This window comes from Balaenoptera borealis (assembly GCF_965194805.1).
Source record: "Balaenoptera borealis genome assembly, chromosome: 20".
NCBI lineage: Eukaryota > Metazoa > Chordata > Mammalia > Artiodactyla > Balaenopteridae > Balaenoptera > Balaenoptera borealis.
This window is the reverse complement of record NC_138879.1, coordinates 53,106,217-53,126,465: the sequence shown is the minus strand read 5'-3', so window position 1 is coordinate 53,126,465 and position 20,249 is coordinate 53,106,217. Positions and strand designations below refer to the sequence as shown.

At 49.2% G+C, this 20,249-nt stretch overlaps 1 protein-coding gene across 3 annotated transcripts; it reads left to right on the top strand.

Annotated features, from left to right (window-relative positions):
• Nucleotides 1-3: 3 nt before the first annotated feature.
• Nucleotides 4-19,479, top strand: CTC1 (CST telomere replication complex component 1). Of its 3 annotated transcripts, none has more exons than XM_082373615.1 (23): nt 4-81; nt 3,411-3,574; nt 6,402-6,639; nt 6,792-7,000; nt 7,333-7,477; nt 11,277-11,567; nt 11,670-11,798; nt 12,313-12,545; nt 12,672-12,849; nt 12,948-13,148; nt 13,704-13,830; nt 14,442-14,556; nt 14,692-15,019; nt 15,105-15,194; nt 15,433-15,626; nt 16,474-16,535; nt 16,631-16,805; nt 17,120-17,197; nt 17,864-18,008; nt 18,100-18,164; nt 18,412-18,577; nt 18,689-18,815; nt 18,970-19,479. In XM_082373615.1, the coding sequence occupies exons 1-23, from the start codon at nt 49-51 to the stop codon at nt 19,107-19,109; spliced, it is 3,633 nt and encodes a 1,210-aa protein (XP_082229741.1). In that variant the 5' UTR covers nt 4-48; the 3' UTR covers nt 19,110-19,479. The 3 variants fall into 3 exon arrangements, with proteins under 3 accessions (XP_082229741.1, XP_082229742.1, XP_082229743.1); XM_082373617.1 differs by having other exon boundaries at nt 26-81; nt 6,842-7,000; XM_082373616.1 differs by lacking the exon at nt 17,864-18,008 and having other exon boundaries at nt 18,009-18,164.
• The last annotated feature ends 770 nt before the right edge of the window (nt 19,480-20,249 follow it).

Below are 20,249 nucleotides of genomic sequence, written 5' to 3'. Positions count from 1 at the left end.
CCTTCGAGTCTCGGCGCGCTTTCCAGGGGGTGGAGTCGCCGGAGCATCATGGCTGCCTGCCGGGCTGAGGCTCCTGGCTCCGTGAGTGCCGTTCTCTGTCCCTCGTCCCTTTTTTCTTGCCTGTCCCAAATTTTCTTTCTGCTCCTGTAAGCTCCACCTTGCATCTTTGCCTCCCTGACTTAGCTGGCCGCCCCCAGGCGAGGGGGGACGGTGAGGCGCTTCGTCCCGCCCCTCTCACTGGTTCTGCGATTACATTTATTCCATCATGGCTGTGGCGCCGGCTGTGAGCCATAAATACACGTCTATCCACTCTTTAGGCTTCAAGCCCAATGGGAAGCCAGGAGCAGACGAACGGCTAACTGTGGGGCTGTGGATTCCTGGGGGAGACCCCTGACGCAGCTGTATGGGAAAGGGGTAACCGATAATCTGGAAAAGCTTCTGAGACCCGAAGTGTGTGCAGGAGTTAGCAAGGAAAAAAAAAAAAAAAAAGCGCTAAAAGAAGTTTCAAGGCGGAGGCAAAAAACGTGTTCAAAGGCAAGAGATAGAGCAGGTGTCTTTGAAACACTCAAAAAGTTCAGCTGGGTGGTGGTGGAGGGGGTCAAAGGTGACGGTCTCGTAAGTCTTGGTAGGCAGTGATTTCAACCGGAGGATAATTGGGAGTTATTGAAGGGTTCTAAGCAAAAGAGTGGATGAGTTTTGTTTTCGTTTCCTGAGGTAGCAGAGTAGAGAGTGGACTGCGGTGGTCCCCAACCTTTTTGGCACCAGGGACCGGTTTCGTGGAAGACAGTTTCTTTTTCGGGGGGGGGGGGATGGTTTCGGGATGATTCAAGCACATTGATTTATTATGGTCTCTGTGCAGTCAGACCTCTCTGCTAATGATAATTTATTTGTTTTTGCAGCTACTCCCCAGCGCTAGCGTCACTGCCTCAGCTCCACCTCAGATCATCAGGCGTTAGATTCTCATAAGGAGCGCACAGTCTAGATCCCTCACATGCGCAGGTCACAGTAGGGTTCTCGCTTCTATGAGAATCTAATGCCATCGCTGCTCTGAAAGGAGGCGGAGCTCAGGCAACAATGCGAGCGATGGGGAGTGGCTGTAAATACAGATGAAGCTTCGCTTGCTCACCGCCCGCTGCTCACCTCCTCCTGTGCGGCCTGGTTCCTAACAGGCCACCGACCGGTACCGGTCCATGGCCCGGGGGTTGGGGACCCCTGGACTAGAGAGTATCAGTCAGAACGCTGTGGTTTAAATGTAGTAAGAGATGGTAGTGACACCGACCATGGCAGCAATGTTGAGGTTCCAGAGGTGAAAACAGTAAAAAGATATTGAGGAGATAGAATCTAAATTAAGTAAGCTCCCCAGATTAATACTGATATAGGCCGAAGTTTGAGAACACTGTACACTTTCTTCTCGACCTCATCCACTGACTGCATGGCTTTAATAGCCAGTGATAGATGCTGATTTTTCCTAAATCTCTACTTTGGCTGTGATCTCTCTCCTGAGCTCTAGTTATATCCATCTGCCTGCCAGATTCTCCATCTGGCCAGCCTACAGGCACCACATATGCCCAACAATGAGCTTTTCAGAAAATCCACCCCTCTTCCAATGTTCACTAACTTGGCAAATAGCACCCTCAACTGAATAGTTCTGCCGTGAAATGTGGATGTCCTCTTTCACTTCTTCCTTTCCCTACACAAGACCCAAGTTCAAAACACACTCTGGAGCTAACTCCCCCCACCCCACCCACTCCTGGATTCTGAGTCAATAGACTGGATCACCTAAAAATCAGTTGCATTTTAAACAGAACTTCGGTGATTCTGAGGCATCAGTACCACTTTGAGAAACAGTAGTATTCAGTGTGCCAATGGACAGGTCCTCAGGAATAGGAGCTAAAAGAGTAGATCAAGAGAGGAAGGCAAAAAGTGTAGGAGTCTGATGTTGGTGGGCAGTTCTAAGTGATAATCTGGTCCAATTTTGACAACACTGACCATGAACAAGAGTGTTTGACTGAGGTGGGGTGAAGGTGAAGGTCAATGATAGGGTGATAGGGCCATCCACAAGGACACTGAAGCCATCTAGAACTTGAACACTGGTTTTTCAAGCTGTTTTCAAGCTGCTAAAGGTTAACTGGATGTGGAGGAGTGACTGGAGGAGCATTGGAGGAACAGGGATAGAGCTATAATGGTTTTGAATTATCACTGGGGATAAGAAGGATAAAGGTCATTAAGTATTGTTGAACTCTGTCGGAATTTTAAAATAAATCTGCTTAGCACTAGGAGTAAGCTAAGCTGGCCCCCTCCCCTAGAGTTATCTGTATATAGAGGCAACTATGTCCCCAGAATCTGGTACAGACACGAAGATGGTTCCTGTCCTCCTTAGGAAGCCCACATCTTAGCTACAAAGACAGAACAGGAAACAATTCCAGTGGGATTGTATCTCATACATATTTAGCTTATAGGCACTCAAATGTATATACTTCATTAAAACAAGAGGGGGATGATTAAAAATTATACTCTGCTTATGTCCTTTTATGTAATGTCTACTAGGCACATTTCCATTTCCATATACATATTACTGTACAGTGTTATGTACTATTCCTTATGAGCAATTTAAAGGATTTTTTTTGAGGGTGACCTTAGACCAGTCTTGTTTTTAAACTTGCTGGCTTTAGAATCAGACCGCATAGAAGGTGGGCTGCCACTGTATCTGGTGGTCAGTGCTCCATGTGCAAGGTACTGTGGGAGCTCCAAGGAGGGAGCAGCGTTCTGTCGGGGATACTCAAAGAAGGGTTCACAAGGAATATTTATTCTACTTGAGCACTTTCAGGATTGGTACAGGTTTGTTAAAGAAAGAGGCAAGACCAAAGCTGGATGGCCAGTTTTCTAAGTTGATTGGCTGAACTAAGACTTCTAAGGTTTCTTCAAGCTCTAAACTCCTTTACTTTACATCTTCATTTTTTCCCGCTTGATTTTTTTTTTTTTTTGGCTGCGCTGGGTCTTCGTTGCTGCACACAGGCTTTCTCTAGTTGCGGCGAGCGGGGGGGTGGCTACTCTTCGTTGCAGTGCGGGAGCTTCTCTTATTGCAGAACATGGGCTCTAGGCACCCGGGCTTCAGTAGTTGCAGTGCGCGGGCTCAGTAGTTGTAGTTCACGGGCTCTAGAGCGCAGACTCAGTAGTTGTGGCGCACAGGCTTAGTTGCTCCATGACATGTGGGATCTTCCAGGACCAGGGATCGAACCCGTGTCACCTGCATCTGTAGGTGGATTCTTAACCACTGTGCCACCAGGGAAGTTCTCCCTCTTGATTTAAAAAAAAAAAAAAAAAAAAAAATCTATTCCTTTATTCTTCCCCAGTTTCCTTGGTGGGCAAGATGGTCAGGAAGGTGTATGAACTCGCTTCACTTTCCTCAGGAGCAAGCCTGGCTGGAGGCTGCCCAGGCCTTCATCGAAGAGACCCTGTGTCCACCTGGCAAGGAGCCTGATGTCCAGTTGGCTCAGTTGGTAATTGACTGTGTGAAGACTATCTGGTTGTCCCAGGGAAGGAACCAGGGTTTAACGCTGCCCCTCAGCTACAGGTAAGGAGAAGTGGGGAGTGGGGTAACCAGGAAAGTTAACTTTGGGATTGAAAAGGAAGGACTTATCATTTGAGTTGAGTGAGGGGAAACTTAAGGGGAGGAAAAAAAGGTGGTCTAAAGAAAACCCCTTCTGCCGGTCTTTCTCATTCTCCATCAAGCTGCTTTCCTTTTCCTGTAGTTCTCCTTAATTGGCTCAAGTCAAGTTTAGAGACAAGGAGAGGGGCGTGAGAAGATAGAAAGAAAATACGGAAAAAGAACCCTCAAAGTGGGGAGAGAGGCTGATACTATTTCATTTTGTGCATTAGGAAGCTAAGATACAGACCATGATCTTTCAGCAAGTGTAGATAGTTGTTTTTGGAAGACCTGAGTTTGAGGTCTTCTGAAGGTGTTTTTTTGTTTGTTTTGTTTTTGTCCTTTTTAACACTATACTACCATTCGTAAACCGTTCTAGGCAATGTTAATAAAGTACTACAGGAAAAGGGTTCCATGGCCAAATAAGTTTGAGAGACATTGGATAAGATAAACTTCTCTAGGAGAATCATGAGGCTCATTGACAGGTTAAAGGCTCCGAAAAGTTCTGCAAAAAGAAACCTGCTTACTCCTCATAGAAGTAACTACTATCTGAAGTATGAGGGTATATCATTCTTGTGAATATCTTTATATTTTTTTCTATCCATGCATCTATTCCTAAGCAATATACAGTAGTTTTACATACCTTTAGACTTTGTATAAATGGTACCATACCTTGTATATCCTCTGCAGTTTGCTTTTTTGTGCTTAACATTATGCTTCTGAGATTTATTCACATTGATAGCTCTAGGTCATTTATTTTAACTGCTGTATGGTATTCTGTTACGTGAATAAACGTATCACTGTTCTTTTTTTAAAAAAGGTAGAAATCTGTTTAGCTTTGTTTATTTTGTTATTTCCCAATAATAACTGAAAATCCAAAAAGAATAATTGAAAAGTGGTAAGTCAGCAATTTTTAGAAAACTTGCAACCTGTTTAAGTTTCTTGTTATTCTTCAAGATAAATGTGGACTAGATAGCACAATATGTAGAAGATGATGGATGAGGATAGAGTAAAAATTATTTGACAGGTATAAATATTCATTCATTTTTCCATTTCCCTTCACTGAGTGCCTGCTGTGTGCCAGGTACTGTGGTGGCCTTGAAAGTTAGAGGGCAGTGGCCCATGCAAAAGGTCTGCGGTTATCACCTTCAGTTTCCTGACCCAAACCCTGAAGAATCTGAGAAAAGTGACCCCTATCCTTACTGTTTTCTGTCCTGAAGGTGCCTAGGGTAAAGGCACAGTTCCCTCCAGTTGTTTTTTCCTAGGCTTTTGTAGAAGTAGGGAAAGACAAAAAGACTTTTGAGTGAGACATACCTGGCTTTGCCACCTACACCACTGTGTACCTGAACCTCTGTAAATTTCCTCATTGGTGTGTTTCCAGGGGTTTTTGGTGAAGATTCAATGCAGTATTGAGCGTGAATGGACCCAGTACAGTATGTGTATAGCAGGGGTGCAACGATGTTAGTTTCTGTCTTTGCCTTTTATCTGCTCTGAAGTCATTGGGGAAGAATGAGGCAGATGCGGAAGGGGAGTGGGCCATCTAGAACAGCATTTCTAATATTTAGCACTCACATGTGGCTTATGTTCATGAGTGCAACAAGGAGGATAAATTGTCATGTTTTGTAACCTTATCGTGTTTCTTTTCTGCTGAAAAAACCATGGGAATGGAAGTGAGTGAAAAAACCATGGGAATGTAATAATGGTATTACAAAAATGTGAATCTATCACAACTTTGATAATTTAACTTGTATCACATTCTCTGTGATATACCTCACAATTGGTAGTGACTCAGCAGTGTTGCGGCACTTTGCTTAAGAATGGTTGATCTCGGACTTCCCTGGTGGCGCAGTGGTTAAGAATCCGCCTGCCAACACAGGGGACATGGGTTCGAGCCCTGGTCCGGGAAGATCCCACATGCCGTGGAGCAACTAAGCCCGTGCACCACAACTACTGAGCCTGTGCTCTAGAGCCCGCGAGCCGCAACTACTGAGCCCGCGGGCCACAACTACTGAAGCCCGCGCACCTAGAGCCCATGCTCTGCAACAAGAGAAGCCACCACAATGAGAAGCCAACGCACCACAATGAAGAGTAGCCCCCGCTCGCCGCAACTAGAGAAAGCCTGTGCGCAGCAACAAAGACCCAATGCAGCCAAAACTAAATAAATAAATAAATACATTTATTAAAAAAAAAAAAAGAATGGTTGATCTCAAACATCTCTTGAGATTTGGGAACTTGTGATATCAACTCCCACCTCAGCCTCAGCTTCCCAGCCAGTCTCTAGTACTGTGATACTCCAGACTAGGAAGGAAACCTGGCTGGGGCTAATGAGGTTGAGCCATTAGGCAGATGCCTTAGTGCCCCCACTGAAGTTCTCTGTGGAGCTGAGAGCTGAGATGCTGTCAAGGGAGCAGTTTGTGTTGTCTCTAAAATGTTCTCCCCACGTGCTCATCTCCTCAGGCTGCTCTTACATTCCCACTCCACTTCTCTGGGTCCTCTCTGTGGCACTGTCTTGTTCAAGACATGATTCAGCACAGACTTTCTTCCTGCCTTCCCTAGGTACTACCCAGTGTTTGGACCCAGACCCCATCCTCATTTTCTTAGGCCCTCACTCCCAGTTTTTTCAATCAATCAAACTTTCTTAGTCCAGGTTCCCCACTGATCTTTCCTTGGGATCTTGGGGGATTGTTGGGGTTGAGGATAAAATTCCTAGGCTTGGACATAGCTTTACAAAACTTCTGTTCTCTTCACTCTGCAGCTTTGTCTCAGTAAAGGACCTCAGGACCCACCAACGTCTTCCGTGCTGCAGCCACTTGTCCTGGAGCAGTACTGCGTACCAGGCTTGGGCCAAAGAGGCTGGACCATGTGGGGTCCCCCTGCCCCGGGAACGGCTGTTACTTTTAGGGACACTAACAGACCTATCAGGGGACTTGGAACAAGAGTGCAGGAATGGAAGCCTCTATATAAGAGATAACACTGGTACCCTGGGCTGTGAGGTGAGTAGGAAGGGCGCAGTCAGATCCCTCAGATCCTAATAAGAATGGTGTCTAGGGAGCAAGACAATTAAGTCTCTGAGGGAACAGAGGTGGAGGGGGGGTTGGACTGGATGCTAGGGTCCTGATTAATCCTCGCCCTTGGTCTTTTCTAGCTCATAGATCTGGACCTTTCTTGGTTGGGCCATCTCTTTCTGTTCCCCAGCTGGAGTTACCTCCCTCCTGCGATGAAGTCCTCAGGAGAAGGGCACTTGGAGCTCTGGGGTGCCCCTGTGCCAGTGTTTCCCTTGACCATCAGTCCTGGCCCCCTCACCCCCATCTCTGTTCTCTACCCAGAGATGGCTTCCCGCCTGCTCAGGCACAGGTGATTCTTCCGTGTAGGGGAGGGGGCAGCACTGTAAAACTGGGACGATGATGGTGGGTCAGTGGAAGGAGGGAAAGAAAGGCATCGAGAGTAATATAGGTGGAATGTTCCAAATCAGGGGAACAATGGGGCCTCTCAGAAAGTTAAGAGCCAGATTCTTCAAGGGAAGTGTGCCTTATCTAAGGGCAGGTAGAGTTTGAAGGAGGTTTTTAGAACAATGGCTTTGAGGTATGGAAATTCTACATCACTACTAGATTATAGTGGAAAGGAAGGCATTTGTAGGGGAAAAAAAAAAGAGAAATAAAAATGACTTCTCTCTCTACTTTTTTTAGAAGCAAGCACAGAAATGTGCAGCCAAACCTTGCTGGGGAGCTGGTTCGATTGAGCGCTCTGGTGCAAAGTCGAAAGAAATCGTACTTCATCCTGTCTCTTGGTGGATCATCCCCATTTGGCAGCCATGTGTCTGTCATCGTGCAGGTGAGGATTACGGTCAATTCAGGGGTGTGGAGGTGTGGGAGGGGGGTACGAACTCCTAATAGGAAAGATAACATCATAGGAGGAACCAGGTAGGAAAGGAGGACAGCTGGGGAGAGTTGTTTCTGGAACAGTGCTGTTGAGGGAGCAGTGTGAGTGACGCCTTCCCTACATACAGGAGGTGGGGAGTAGACTTCCCTGCTGTGCAGCTCATTCGAGGAGACAACTTTTGTATCATGTGACCCGTTTTGAAAACCTGCCAGAATCACTTGTTTTTCCCCTGCATTAGAAGAATGACCAAGGAAAGTATTTATCTTAACACCATTAAAACATGAAATCCATGTACTTTTAGTAAAACTTGGTACGTATTGTTGAGTCTTTTTATATCAACTGGTATGATTTTATTTATTTTTTTATTTTTTTAAAAATATTTATTTATTCGGTTGTGCCGGGTCTTAGTTGCAGCAGGTGGGCTCTTTAGTTGCGGCTCCCAGGCTCCTTAGTTATGGCTTGCCAGCTCCTTAGTTGTGGCATGCAAACTCTTAGTTGTGGCATGCACGTGAGATCTAGTTCCCTGACCAGGGATCGAACCTGGGCTCCCTGCATTGGGAGTGCGGAGTCTTATCCACTGCGCCACCAGGGAAGTCCCTGGTATGATTTTAAAGTCATTTTTTTAAATTTTTAATAATTTTTATTTATTTATTTATTTATTTATGGCTGTGTTGGGTTTTCGTTTCTGTGCGAGGGCTCCGTGGCATGTGGGATCTTCCCAGACCAGGGCTCGAACCCATGTCCCCTGCATTGGCAGGCGGATTCTCAACCACTGCGCCACCAGGGAAGCCCTAAAGTCATTCATTTTTATACTGATTATTGTTATACGATTTATACAATTATCTGAATAACGTTTCAGAAGCATTCAAAACAATTAAAGGATGAACGGGCTCTTTAACATACATATCGAAAAAGGAAACTGAAATTTACTAGCACTATAAGAATTCTTACCTGTATCTGTGTGTGTCATGAGCTGGAGTAACAGTAATTAGAGTATAAAGAAACTAAAAAAGCTTACAAACCACCCAAATTTCTAATCTTGTTTTTTCCTCTTGGGTTAAAGAGGAGCTTATGTATATTGTTTACATTAGAATGTTTTAAGTCTCCTAGAGCATTCAAAAATTCTGGGCATGGTAGGATTGGCTCATTCGAGGGAGAAAGCTCTGAAATGCACTTGAATTTCTGCAGGGCAACTAAAGTAGGCCAAGCCCTTTGGGTAGTTTATAATCTTATTGTAGATTCTATATCATATTGATTTGTAAAACAAGCAGAGAGTAATACAGAACAGTGTGTAAATTCCAAGGTGTGTGGTATAGTTGTAACTGCTATAGCAGGTTAGCTAGAGTTTATTATGTGGAGAGAAGCCTAAGAAGGGAGAGTTTAGACTCGATCTGGTTCTTGAAGGTGGCTAGGATTTGAATCCCTAGAAGAGAGGGAGGGCTGTCTGGGACTAGAGTATCACCTGTACCAAGATTGGCCCTTTATTGAGCATGTGCTGTATGCTAGGGGCTTTGGTCATTTCAGAGGCACAAAATTGAGTAAGATGATGGCTCTTGTCCTCTGGAAGCTCTCAGCCGGATAAGTGAGTCAGTGATTACTGTTCAGGGTCATAAGTGCTGGGGTAGAGACATGCACATGCACAAGGCACTGTGAAGGTGCAGAGGTGGGCTTTGGAATAAGTCTGGGAGGTCAGGGGAGGAGTGACCTTGGTTTGTTTACAGGCTGCTGAAGAGACACGTTGGAGAAATACTGTCACTCTAGATGATCCCAGTGAATCTCCTCCATGATAGAGGAGTGAGGTCATGTCTAGAAAGACAACTCTGAAGAGAGGAGTAAAGGTTCAGGGTAAACTGCTGTGCCAGGCAGTTGAGGATAAGAGATCGCTAAGCAGTGACAGAGGCGCAGCTGGAGAGGGTTAGCGGCAGTGTTTTGCCCTGGGGTGGTATAGGTCTGTCTTTCTCAGTAGGGTTTTTGCCTTAGAAGAAGAGTTGAGGAAAGAGAGGGCTGTGATGCTGTAAACTCAAGGGTGAAGTGTGGGTAAAAAGGGCAGGATTCAGGGGATAGGTATTCAGATCCTGGCATTTGGACAGAGGAAGGGAAGGACCTCAACGTCTGAATAAAGGAGAAGTGGCTGCAGTATTGGGAGGTCCTAGTGAGAGGTTAGAGGAAGTCTAGTGAGCCCAGGGGGAGCAGGGGAGAGCAGAAGCACCAGTATTCAGTCATTCATTCGTGTGTTCAGTCAAACCATCATTAGCTACTTGTTTTGCATAAGCAGTAAGCTTAAGTGAAATCTTAGCAATACCTTATGATGAGTTGTGACGTCCAAGTTCTGACTGGTGGTACCCAGCTGGTTTTAGAGAGAAATGGGGGTCTGTGAAGCGGAGCATAGGGGACCGTGAAGTTCAAGTATCCAGAGTCATCAGTGTGTTGGTTTTTTTTTTAATTAATTAATTAATTAATTTTTGGCTGTGTTGGGTCTTCGTTTCTGTGCGAGGGCTTTCTCTAGTTGCGGCGAGCTGGGGCCACTCTTCATCGTGGTGCGCGGGCCTCTCACTGTCGCGGCCTCTCTTGTTGCGGAGCACAGGCTCCAGACACGCAGGCTCAGTAGTTGTGGCTCACGGGCCCAGTTGCTCCGCGGCATGTGGGATCCTCCCAGACCAGGGCTCGAACCCGTGTCCCTGCATTGGCAGGCAGATTCTCAACCACTGCGCCACCAGGGAAGCCCCATCAGTGTGTTTTGAAGCCCCTGAGAATGGCAGCCGTGCTCTGGGAGGGACGTGCCCTAGAAGATCGTTACATTTATTAACGGTCTCATCGGTGTAACTTTTTTACTTTTGCTTACATTTCTTCAACAACCACCTTTCTCCATTCCCTATGAGACCCTCTGCCGTTCATTTTTACTTTCCTACTTGGATGTTTCTCCCTTTCCAACAGATTGAAAGTCTTCAGCATGTTATTTCTGGGTTTTTTCTTCATCTCAGCCCTTCCATCTTGTCTCTGGCAACTGCCAAGAACGTTCCTCCTCCATCCTGGCCAGGGTTTTCACTGCCTTGCTCATTCTGAGTTCTGAACATTTCTGTGTTGTTGCCTTTTGCTTGAATCACCCTCCTCTCTCCTCACTACTTCAGCAAAGCAGAGATGGCCTTCAGGACCCTGGCAAGTTCAGCTTCTTTCAATTGGCCTTCCTGATCATTCCACCCCATCCTGACCTCTTTCTTTCTCTGAAACCTTACCAGATGTGTATTGTTTTTGCCACTTGATCATACATGGCTCCATGTTATTACTTGGGTTTGTGTCTGTGTTTCCCATTGGTTTGAAATATGTTGGAGATGAGAGAAGTCTATGATATTTCCCTTAACATCTGTCCCAATACTGGATACTTATGTACCATGTGCATACTGATTAAATAAGTGAATGTTGTTTGTATGGCTGGTTTGTATGTTGGAGTGGGATGGGGAAAGGGCAGAATTTTCTGAAAGGAATATTTATATATTTTGGAGAAAGTTGTAGGGGTGGTTTGTGCCTTGGGGGAGGGATTAGGAAGTATCTGCTGTCTCCTATGAGAGGGGAGAGATCCTGAGAGTTCTGTGGCTTAAGACTTAATTGGCGAACAGGGAAGATGAAGAGGCAAGGAAAGGCTCTCGAGGAGCAGGTCTTTGAGGTCACATTGTGATGGGAAGGGACCCTGGCAGAGGGGCAGCATCATGGGAAGCCCCTCACGTACCGTGTTGCCTGCTTCCGCACAAGCCAGGTCCCTGCCCAGCTGGTGTGGCACCGAGCCCTTTGGCCTCATAAGGCCTATGTGCTGACGGAGCTGCGAGTGTCCAAGCTCCCTGGTCACCGATGCCGGATTTGGATGACCAGTCCCTCCTCCCAGCTTCTGCCACTGAAACCAGAATGTGTGCGAGAGCTGGAACTGGAGCTGGAAGGAGCCCCCTTGGAGACCAGCCCCCAGCCACTCCCCATACCCGGCAGTCCCCAAGGCAAGAAGGGTCCAGGTCCAGACGGTCTCGTCCGGGACTCCAGGCTCTTATCATACACGGTGAGCATAAGGGAGAGATCCTTGAGCCCGAAGGGCAGGAAACGTGGGGGTCTCCCAAGAGGAAGGGAACAGGGATCACCTGGCCCTTTGGCTTCTTTGCAGGGAACGGTCACTGGCACGCTGAATCAGCCTGCGGGCCTCTACGAGCTGGACGGGCAGCTGGGGCTCTGCCTCGCCTACCAGCAGTTCCGTGGCCTCAGGCAGGTAGTGCGGCCAGGAGTCCGTCTGGAGGTATGTGAGGGGCCAGGGCTGGTGACAGAAGGAGACCCTTTCAGTAGCTTCTCTTACCTTTACGGGCTGGTCCTTCTCTGCAGCAGGTCGACACCTCTACAGCAAAATTATGAAAATAATAAATGTGTGTTGGGGCGCGGGGGTGCTTTTGTTAAGAATGATTTGGACGAGAGCTCAGATCGGAAGGGAGTAGAGAGTGGAGCTCTGGGAGGAGCGGTTAGGCCCAGAGCCTCTCCTTTCCAGAAGGGTCTTCCAACTGGAGCTGAAGTGCAGGTGAGCAGCCAGGGCCCCGCTGGCCAGGAGCCCCCTGGCCCACAGAAAGGCTGAGTGAGGCTCCTGGGAGATGAAGCCTTACCGCAGGGGAGCCGCTTGTGATGGAAGGCGAGGCCTAAGGGGCTGGAGGGAAACAACCTATAAAGGAGAAATTGTATTTCTCCTGGGACCCAGGCAGTGGAAAACTGCATTTAACTCTGCCTGGGGTCACTGAGTTGCTTTTTCCCTTCTGCCTCCCCAGCTCCAGGATGTTCACCTCCTGCAGTCAATGGGTGGGGGGACGAGAAGGCCCATGTTAGCCCCCTGCCTCCGTGGCGCCGTTCTACTTCAGGGCTTCTCTCGTCTGATGCCTGAGACTCAGTCTTCCCACCGAGCCCCCGGGGCCTCCCTGTATGAGCAGCTGGTGTGGGAACATCAGTTAGGACTTCCCCTCTACCTGTGGGCCACCAAGGCCCTGGAGGAGCTGGCCTGCAAGTGAGGAGGACGAGGGTCTGGGCTGGGGAGGCGGTGGGAGTGGGACACTTGCTCTGTCAGCAAAGCCGGATTCTGGGAGAGACAGGGTCTTTGGGGGAAGTGACTCCGCTTCTTTCCGTGGCCAAGGCTGTGTCCCCATGTGCTGAGACACCACCAGTTCCTGCAGCATTCCTCGCCCGGGAACCCCAGCCTGGGACTACAGATCCTGGCCCCTACCTTGGAGGTTCTCGTTCCGCCTGGCTGCCCCGGTCGGAACACACACAACGAGATCCTTGACGAGCCGCATCGCTGTCCACTGCAGAAGGTCTGAGGATGTGGGGGCACGGAGCTGGCGGAGCTCACGCCCCGGGGGTCGCCCCGGGCACAGGGGATGCGTGATCTCATGTCTCTTCTCTCTGACAGTACGCTCGACTGCAGACCCCCTGCTCTTTCCCTACACTGGCCGCCCTGAAAGAGGAAGGGAAGTGCAGGGCCTGGGCCTCCTTTGACCCTAAGACCCTTCTGCCTCTCCCAGAGGCTTCTCACCTGCCCAGTTGCCAACTCAATCAGCGCCTGGCCTGGTCCTGGCTCTGCCTGCTGCCCTCTGCCTTCCACCCGGCCCCGGTAAGTGCGGCTCCGGCGGGACTCAGGGACTTCCTCTTTTTGCCATTTCCACTACCACTACCGTAGTCCTTTCTTGTCATTTTGACTACACTAGCCTTCTAACTAGAATGCTCCATCTCGTCTTGGCCCCCTCTAATCCGTTCTCCTGCAGCAACTAGAAGGGGGTGGGGTACAATTGAACATCGATTATAAAACTCTCTTAATTTAAATGCTTCTCTTGTTTCTACCAGTGTGTATAAAATCAAACCCAAACTCCTTGTTATGTCTTGGGAGGTCCTCCATGGTCTCCTACCTGTAACCTCGATTTGTATACTTTCTCTCTGGCTACTAAATGTGTGAATGCAGGTGCGTTTTTTCCACATCTGTCTACCGCACTTCAATATAAATTCTTTGAGGTCACAGACCATGTTTTTGTGGATCACTTTGTAGCTCTAACAGTTAACACAGTGCCTGGCACATGGTAGATGCTCAGTATATTTGTTTAATAAAACTTGATGCCTCGGCCAGTATATCTGTTTAATAAAACTTGATGCCTCGGCCTTCATCTCCTTGTAGGTTCTACTTGGGGTTCTGGTGCCTTCATCTCGTAAAGGTTGTCTGCGACTTCAGGACCAAAGTGGTTCCCTCCGCTGCCTACTCCTGGCCAAGCCCTCGCAGCCCCTCACTGACCCTGGGCTCATAGGTTTGGAGTTCAGAGGTGGAGAGAGATGGTGGTGGGGTAGAGGTTCTCTGAACTGGGGGCTTGGCAGAAAGCACTGCTGGGATTTACTAGAGATGCTGGAGTGGCTTCTGTTGATCAACCAGTCTGGCGGAAGGTGTAGGAGGCTGCTATTGGCAGGTGGTGTAAAGGAGCAAGGGGTTCCCGGCCAGAACTACAATTCCCAACATTCACTTCTCCCTCCCTAGGCACACCAGGATGACAACTTCCATTTCTTACCTTCTTAGTGTGGAAGAGTAATGGGCTTATTTGGGCTTACTGAGGTTTGTAGGCAGGGAAACCCCGGAGAGGAAAGCTTTTCAGATCTCGGAACAGGCGTTTTAGGGATTTATGAGAAAGTAGAATCAAGGCCTCTCAGCCTAGGTGGCCAGGGGTGGGATTGGCCCTGCAGGTGGAATGGTTTCTCCCTTGGAGGTATGACTCCTCCAAGATGGGGCTCAGGCCTAGGCCTTCACGTTGTGTTAGGGGAGCAGCTCTGGCCTGAGTTAGGCAGTGAGACCTGCAGGGCGGTCAGCTTTACTGCCCATCCCACAATCCTCTCCTCCTGCCAAAATAGAAATACTTTCTTCCTCCAGGCTGCCTGGTGCGGGCAGAGAGGTTCCAGTTGGTCGTAGAAAGGAATGTCAGAAGCAGCTTCCCATCGTGGAAGGAGCTGAGCATGACAGGCTTCATCCAGAAGAAGCAGGCCAGGTTGGTCATTAGAGTGGTGGCTGTCCTCTGAGTCTCTGAGGGGAAGGGGAAGGGGAAGGGCCCGGTAGGACTCTGGGGCCCACAGCATCCGGTGCCTGCATTGCTAAGAAACCTATTCCTTGTCTCTCCCAACAGAGTCTATGTCCAGATTTTTCTGGCTGATGCCCTGATCCTGTCTGTGCCCAGACCTGTCCTTCACTCGGCCACCTCCTCAACACCTCCTCAGACAGAGCCCTCCCTCCCAGAGGGTCCCCACATAGGACAGAGCCGGCTGTTCTTGCTGTCCCACAAGGAGGCTCTGATGAAGAGGAACTTCTGTGTCCCCCCAGGAGCCAGTTCGGAGGTGCCCAAGCCCACCCTCAGTTTCCTTGTGTTAGGGAGCTGGCTTGGGGGCACCCAGAAGAAGGAGGGAACTGGATGGGGCCCACCCGAGCCCAGGGAAGATGAAAACTCAGATCAGAAGGTAAACTGGGAACTGGGGCCTGGGACCTGGGACCTGACCTCCTGTGCCCCAGCTCCTGTCTGAGGGACCCTGCTCTCCCCCTCAGGTTCTCCTCATCTTCCTCAGCTCCTCGGTCCGCTGGTTTGAGTTCTTGCACCCAGGGCAAGTGTACCGACTCGTGGTCCCTGGCCCTCCCGTGAGTGCCCTAGTTCACCATGCCCTTCCCCAGAAAGCTTTTTTTGGCTTGGGGTCTGGAGAGGAACTTCTAGGTCTAGAAGAAGGGTGGATTTAGATCACATAGAAGGCCTGTCTGTGTCTGGATCACTTCCTTCACTAGGCTCCAGAGAGGAAACAAAACTGGGTTGTAGTATGTTAGGAACCTCTCTCCGGACCAGGACACACTCAGAGACGATCATCTCCCCATTTCCTGGCAGACACCAATGTTGTTCAAGGAGGGTGGTTCATCCTGCGTATCACAGCGTCCTCCGGAGCTGGCTGGCTGTACGTCCTGCCTCACTGTCCAGGATGAGTGGACCCTGGAACTTGCGAGCTCCCAGGACATCCCAGAGGTGCTGGGTATCAGCAGGGCACTGCCTGAATCCTCGCTGACTGACCTGCTCAGTGACAAGTAAATGTCCCCCAGCTTCTCCAGCTAGTTTGGCTGCTCTCTCTTCCTCTGCCGTGGTTGCGTCGGATGAACAGCCCATTCTCTGCTACAGTGTGTGTTTCTTGCATGTGATTTAGCTCCTAGAGGAATGATGTCAGTGTAAGATGCAAGTTGTGTTTCACACTTGATTTTCCCCCAGTATGTTACTGTTCTGAAATGACTGTGAGCAGGCTTTCTCACAATTCAGGAAAAGCTTTAGCAATAAAAGGAAATATAAGAGACAAAAAAACAAGGACAAAAGCTGAAAAGCTTTAGGGAACAACCTTCCTTTAGTGCAAGAAGTGGCTGGCTTATGGCTTCAGGAACAGCTATACTTTCCTCGTGTAGGCTTTTTCGGGGTAGCTGCAGTGCAGTTGAAGAAGCTGCAGAGATACTTCCCCCCTGTGTAAGCAAACAAACACTCTACTGGATTACATGTGTAATTTTTACAAAATTGATCACTGTCAGAAGTGAAAGTTTTCAAGGACCTATGATTTGAAGGGAGGGGGCATGGGCCCCAGCATACAAAGCTGTGAACAATGGACTGACAGATTCTGGGTGTAAATGCAAGTGGAGATTCACCTCTGCTGGGGCGTTTCTTGGTGAGGCCTCTGGGTGCAAGGCTGTGTGGGTTTTGAGTGATCTGCACAACCCTGCTTTTCCCATGAACCCTGTTACTTTTAGCATGTGGTTTGAGACAGTGCAAGGCTTTCCAGGGCCTCATAGATAATGTTCTGGCAGATACTGTAACTCCTTTCTGTCCTTGGATCTGACTCCATTCTCTGCTTTCTTAAGCCTCCATTCTCACTGTATTTCTCTGACCTTCCAGTTTCACAGATTCCTTGGTGTCTTTCTCAGCTGAGATTTTGTCACATCTCTGGATAAAGCCTGGTAATGACACCTCTTTTGGGGAAAGGTATGAAATACAGTGGTGGGACCTTGTGATTCTGAGAGAGACCACTGACCCCTCGCCTCTCCTTCTGTAGGGAGCTCTGGGGCCACGAGACGGTGTGTGAAGCTCACCGTAGCTCTGGAGACGGCTGACTGCGAATTCCCCCCTCACTTGGACATATATATCGAAGACCCACACTTGCCTCCCCCACAGGGACTTCTTCCAGGAGCCCGAGTCTACTTTAACCAGCTAGAGAAAAAGGTTTCCAGGTGAAGATCTGTGTTGATGTCCTTGCCTCCCCTTCCTACTGATGTGGTTCTCTTGAACACTCGCCCCTACGTGTGTGGCAATGACAACTTCTCTTTGGTATTACGTTTACACGTTTACTGTGTTTCTCTGGCGTTTATGCCCTCTGCCCCTGCGAGATGTTCCAGACCAGTCCTTCCCTTATTCTTCCCTCTGCTCCAGTAGAGCCGGGGTTAGGGTATGTCCCTCGGGGGAGTGGCCTGGCCTGTAATGCAGTCCCAGCTCCTACCTCACATTGACTTCTTTCTCCTCATCACTCTTCCTCCTCTCCCTGCAGATCCCACAATGTTTATTGTTGTTTCCGGTCGTCTACCTGTGTGCAGGTCCTGAGTTTTCCCCCGGATACCACAATCAGGTCAGTGGCCCAGACCCCGATCCCTAAACTTCACAGCCTCACATCTGCATACCGTACTTGTTCCAGGGTCTGGAATTTTTGCCATAACTACAGTCTTCTCCACTCCTAGCAAAATATGTTGAGTTGCAAGGATTTCCTCTGCTTCAAATAAAAGATGTCCAGTACCTATCATTTTACCCAGAAAGATTTAGTGTTCTAGGATTTTCAAGGCTTTTCAGTCCAAAATACAAATCTTTCTTGGCTAACATCTTGGTTTTTCAAGACTGAGAAATAACTGATGACAATCAGAGATCAAGAATCAAAATGGGGGGACTTCCCTGGTGGTCCAGTGGGTAAGACCCTGCGCTCCCAATGCAGGGGGCTCAGGTTTGATCCCTGGTCCAATCCCTGGTCGGGGAACTAGATCCCGCATGCTTCAACTAAAGATCCCACGTGCCGCAACTATGAGCCCACATGCTGCAACTAAAGATCCCGTGTGCTGTAACGAAGACCCGGCGCAACAAAAACTAAAAAAAAAAAAAAAAAGAAGCAGCAAAATGGGGGCCAGGGGGCTTCCAGGAGAGCACGGAAGCCGCTACTGTCCCCATCTGTATGCGTGCTGAGTCCTTCCAGACACACCCTGCTTTTAGAACCCTGTTGGCTGTTTCTTGACCCCTTTCTCTTTAGTGCCCCCCTGCCCCACATCTACCTAGCTGAACTTCTGCAAGGTGACAAGGCCCCATTCCGGGCCACTGCTTCTTGCCATGTCGTTTCGGTCTTCAGCCTTCAGCTCCTCTGGGTGTGTGCTCATTGTACCAGCATCTGCCCGCAGGTATGAGAGGGAACAGGCCGAGCTGGGTGCAGGGTGCCAGAGGGATGTGATGGGATCCAGGGGATTTTCCCAACCACTTTCTTCATCCCAGGGAAGGTGTACTCGTCAGAGCCCTGCTTGCCCCACTCAGACGTCTATAAGCCAGGCCAGCATCAGGTGAGAGCAGAGCACAAGGTGGGTGCCCGTCCCACCACTTACATGACTTTGTGTCTGCTGTCCCAGTGTTTGCACAATTCCTGGCTTGTGGGAATTGCTTAATATTTTCAAATCAACGATGAGAATAAAGTGAGCTAACGGCTGGAAAAGATGGAGAGGGAGTCATGTTGGGTCCAGGTGACTGGCCACCTGGGTTCCCTGTGGGAGTTGCTATTTCCTACTCCCCATCCCCCACCCCCGCCCCCAGGCTCCTGGTGGAGGATGGGACTGCCGAAGCTGTGGTGACCTGCAGAAATCATCAAGTGGCAGCAGCACTAGGACTGTGTCCTAGTGAGTGGACCTCCCTCCTCGAGTTCGTTCGAGGGCCGGGGAGAGTGGCCTTGCAATTCACAGGGCCTGGAGCCCAACCTGAGGTGGGTGACATGTGGCTGGGAGGCAGGGGCTCAGATACCCAAATTCCTGGGGGCTTGGTAGAGAGCGTTTAGAAACTTGAGTTCTGTTGAAACCTGAGTTTCCCTTTCTAGTCCTCAGCCAAGACTGATGAGCCCTTGACCCTCTTCCTCTGGACACTGTGTACCAGTTTCTCTGTCCTCCGCCCTATTGTGCTTTCTTTTGAGCTTGAGAAGAAACCCTCCAAGATCATCCCGTTAGGTGAGAGTGGAAGGGGAGGGGTGTAGATAGATGGGTCCCAAGAGGAAGAGGGAGGAGGGATTGATAGGGGTTTCGGGAGTCGGGGAGGAGAATGGTGGGCGAGGACTAAAAACCACATTCATAGGACACGTGTTTTCCTCTCTTCCCATCTCAGAACCTCCTCGACCACAGCGGTTCCAGTGTGGGGAGTTGCCGTTCCTGACTCGTGTGAATCCCAGGATCCGACTGTCATGCCTCTTTATCCAGGAGCCTGAGCACCCCAGTGCCCTGGGGGCCTTAGCTTCCTCCTGCTAACCCGAACTGCAGTGGCCTGAAAGTTCTTCCTGCCCCGCTGGAGACCTTGAGGCCTGGGCTTCAGCTCTTCCCCCTTGTCGTGGCTCTTACCTTCTCTGTGATTGAACCAGGACCCCGGATCCCTGGATTCACAAAATGCTACCCTACTGTTATTTCTCCTATATTCTAATGCCAGCCTGCCTTGAGGAAATCGTGGAAACAGGCAAATTATGGTGCTGTTGCTATTTCCTCTCTAGTTGGTGTCAAGGCACCTGTGCTCACAGGTGGCCCTGAGCACCTGGGTTCTGTCTTTGTGTCAGGGACTTGCCCCTTGTGGGGGTGCTCCTGACAGGCCCCTTGGTCTACAATAAAGCTCTGGGGATGTTTCTCACTTGTGCTCACATGGGTCTCAGGCCTCATGACCTCCTGGCAGCTGGCCCATCGTTTACCATCATTTCAGCCCTTGTTTGCCACCAGTGCCAAAACTGGTTTGGAGAAGAGCTTCTGGTCCAGTCAAGTCAGGCCCTAAAGGGAGTAAATTGGGGTGTGGGGTGCAGGGTAGACAACATTGCCATGATGGCCTCAGTCAGCAAGGTTGGGCCCAGGAAGAAGTCAAGCCTGGAGTTGTTGCTAAGTATTGATATAAGGTGGTTATGGAGAGAGGGAAGCACCAAGCATTAGGAGGGGCGTGGGAGGAACTCGTAATGTGGAACCCCAGTCAAGGGGTCAGTGCTGTGGGTGTCCTGTGGGTCAGGCCTAAGGCAGATACTTGATCAACACCATGAGACTGGCAGGAGTTCCTAGTCAGAACCTACAGAATTAGGGGTTGCAGGAGCAGTTATTTGGAGATGCTCATGCATTTGGCTGGTGTTCTGTCGTTTCTTTCCTGGGAGCTGCTTGCTAGATAGAGGGGGTAAGGCCTAGCCACACCTCCAAGCGTTGTACAGAGCACGTTCCTTCCTTTGCATTAGGGATCTCTTTTAGTTCGTATTTGAGAGGTCTTTGGATCATGGCTGCTGCCACACACCAAGGTTTTTGAGGACTTGAAAATGGATTTGTCTCTACTTCAGCGATACATATGTGAAGATTCGAAGATCATAACTTTAGGACCTGGCCGGTTAGCTCAGTTGGTTAGAGCGTGGTGCTAATAACGCCAAGGTC

Excerpts from the sequence above, each read along its gene's own strand:
- CTC1 (XM_082373615.1), top strand. The coding sequence starts at position 49 with ATGGCTGCCTGCCGGGCTGAGGCTCCTGGCTCC. Across the intron at positions 82-3,410 it reads GGGCTGAGGCTCCTGGCTCC|GAGCAAGCCTGGCTGGAGGC; the intron begins GTGAGTGCCGTT and ends CACTTTCCTCAG. Across the intron at positions 3,575-6,401 it reads ACGCTGCCCCTCAGCTACAG|CTTTGTCTCAGTAAAGGACC; the intron begins GTAAGGAGAAGT and ends TTCACTCTGCAG.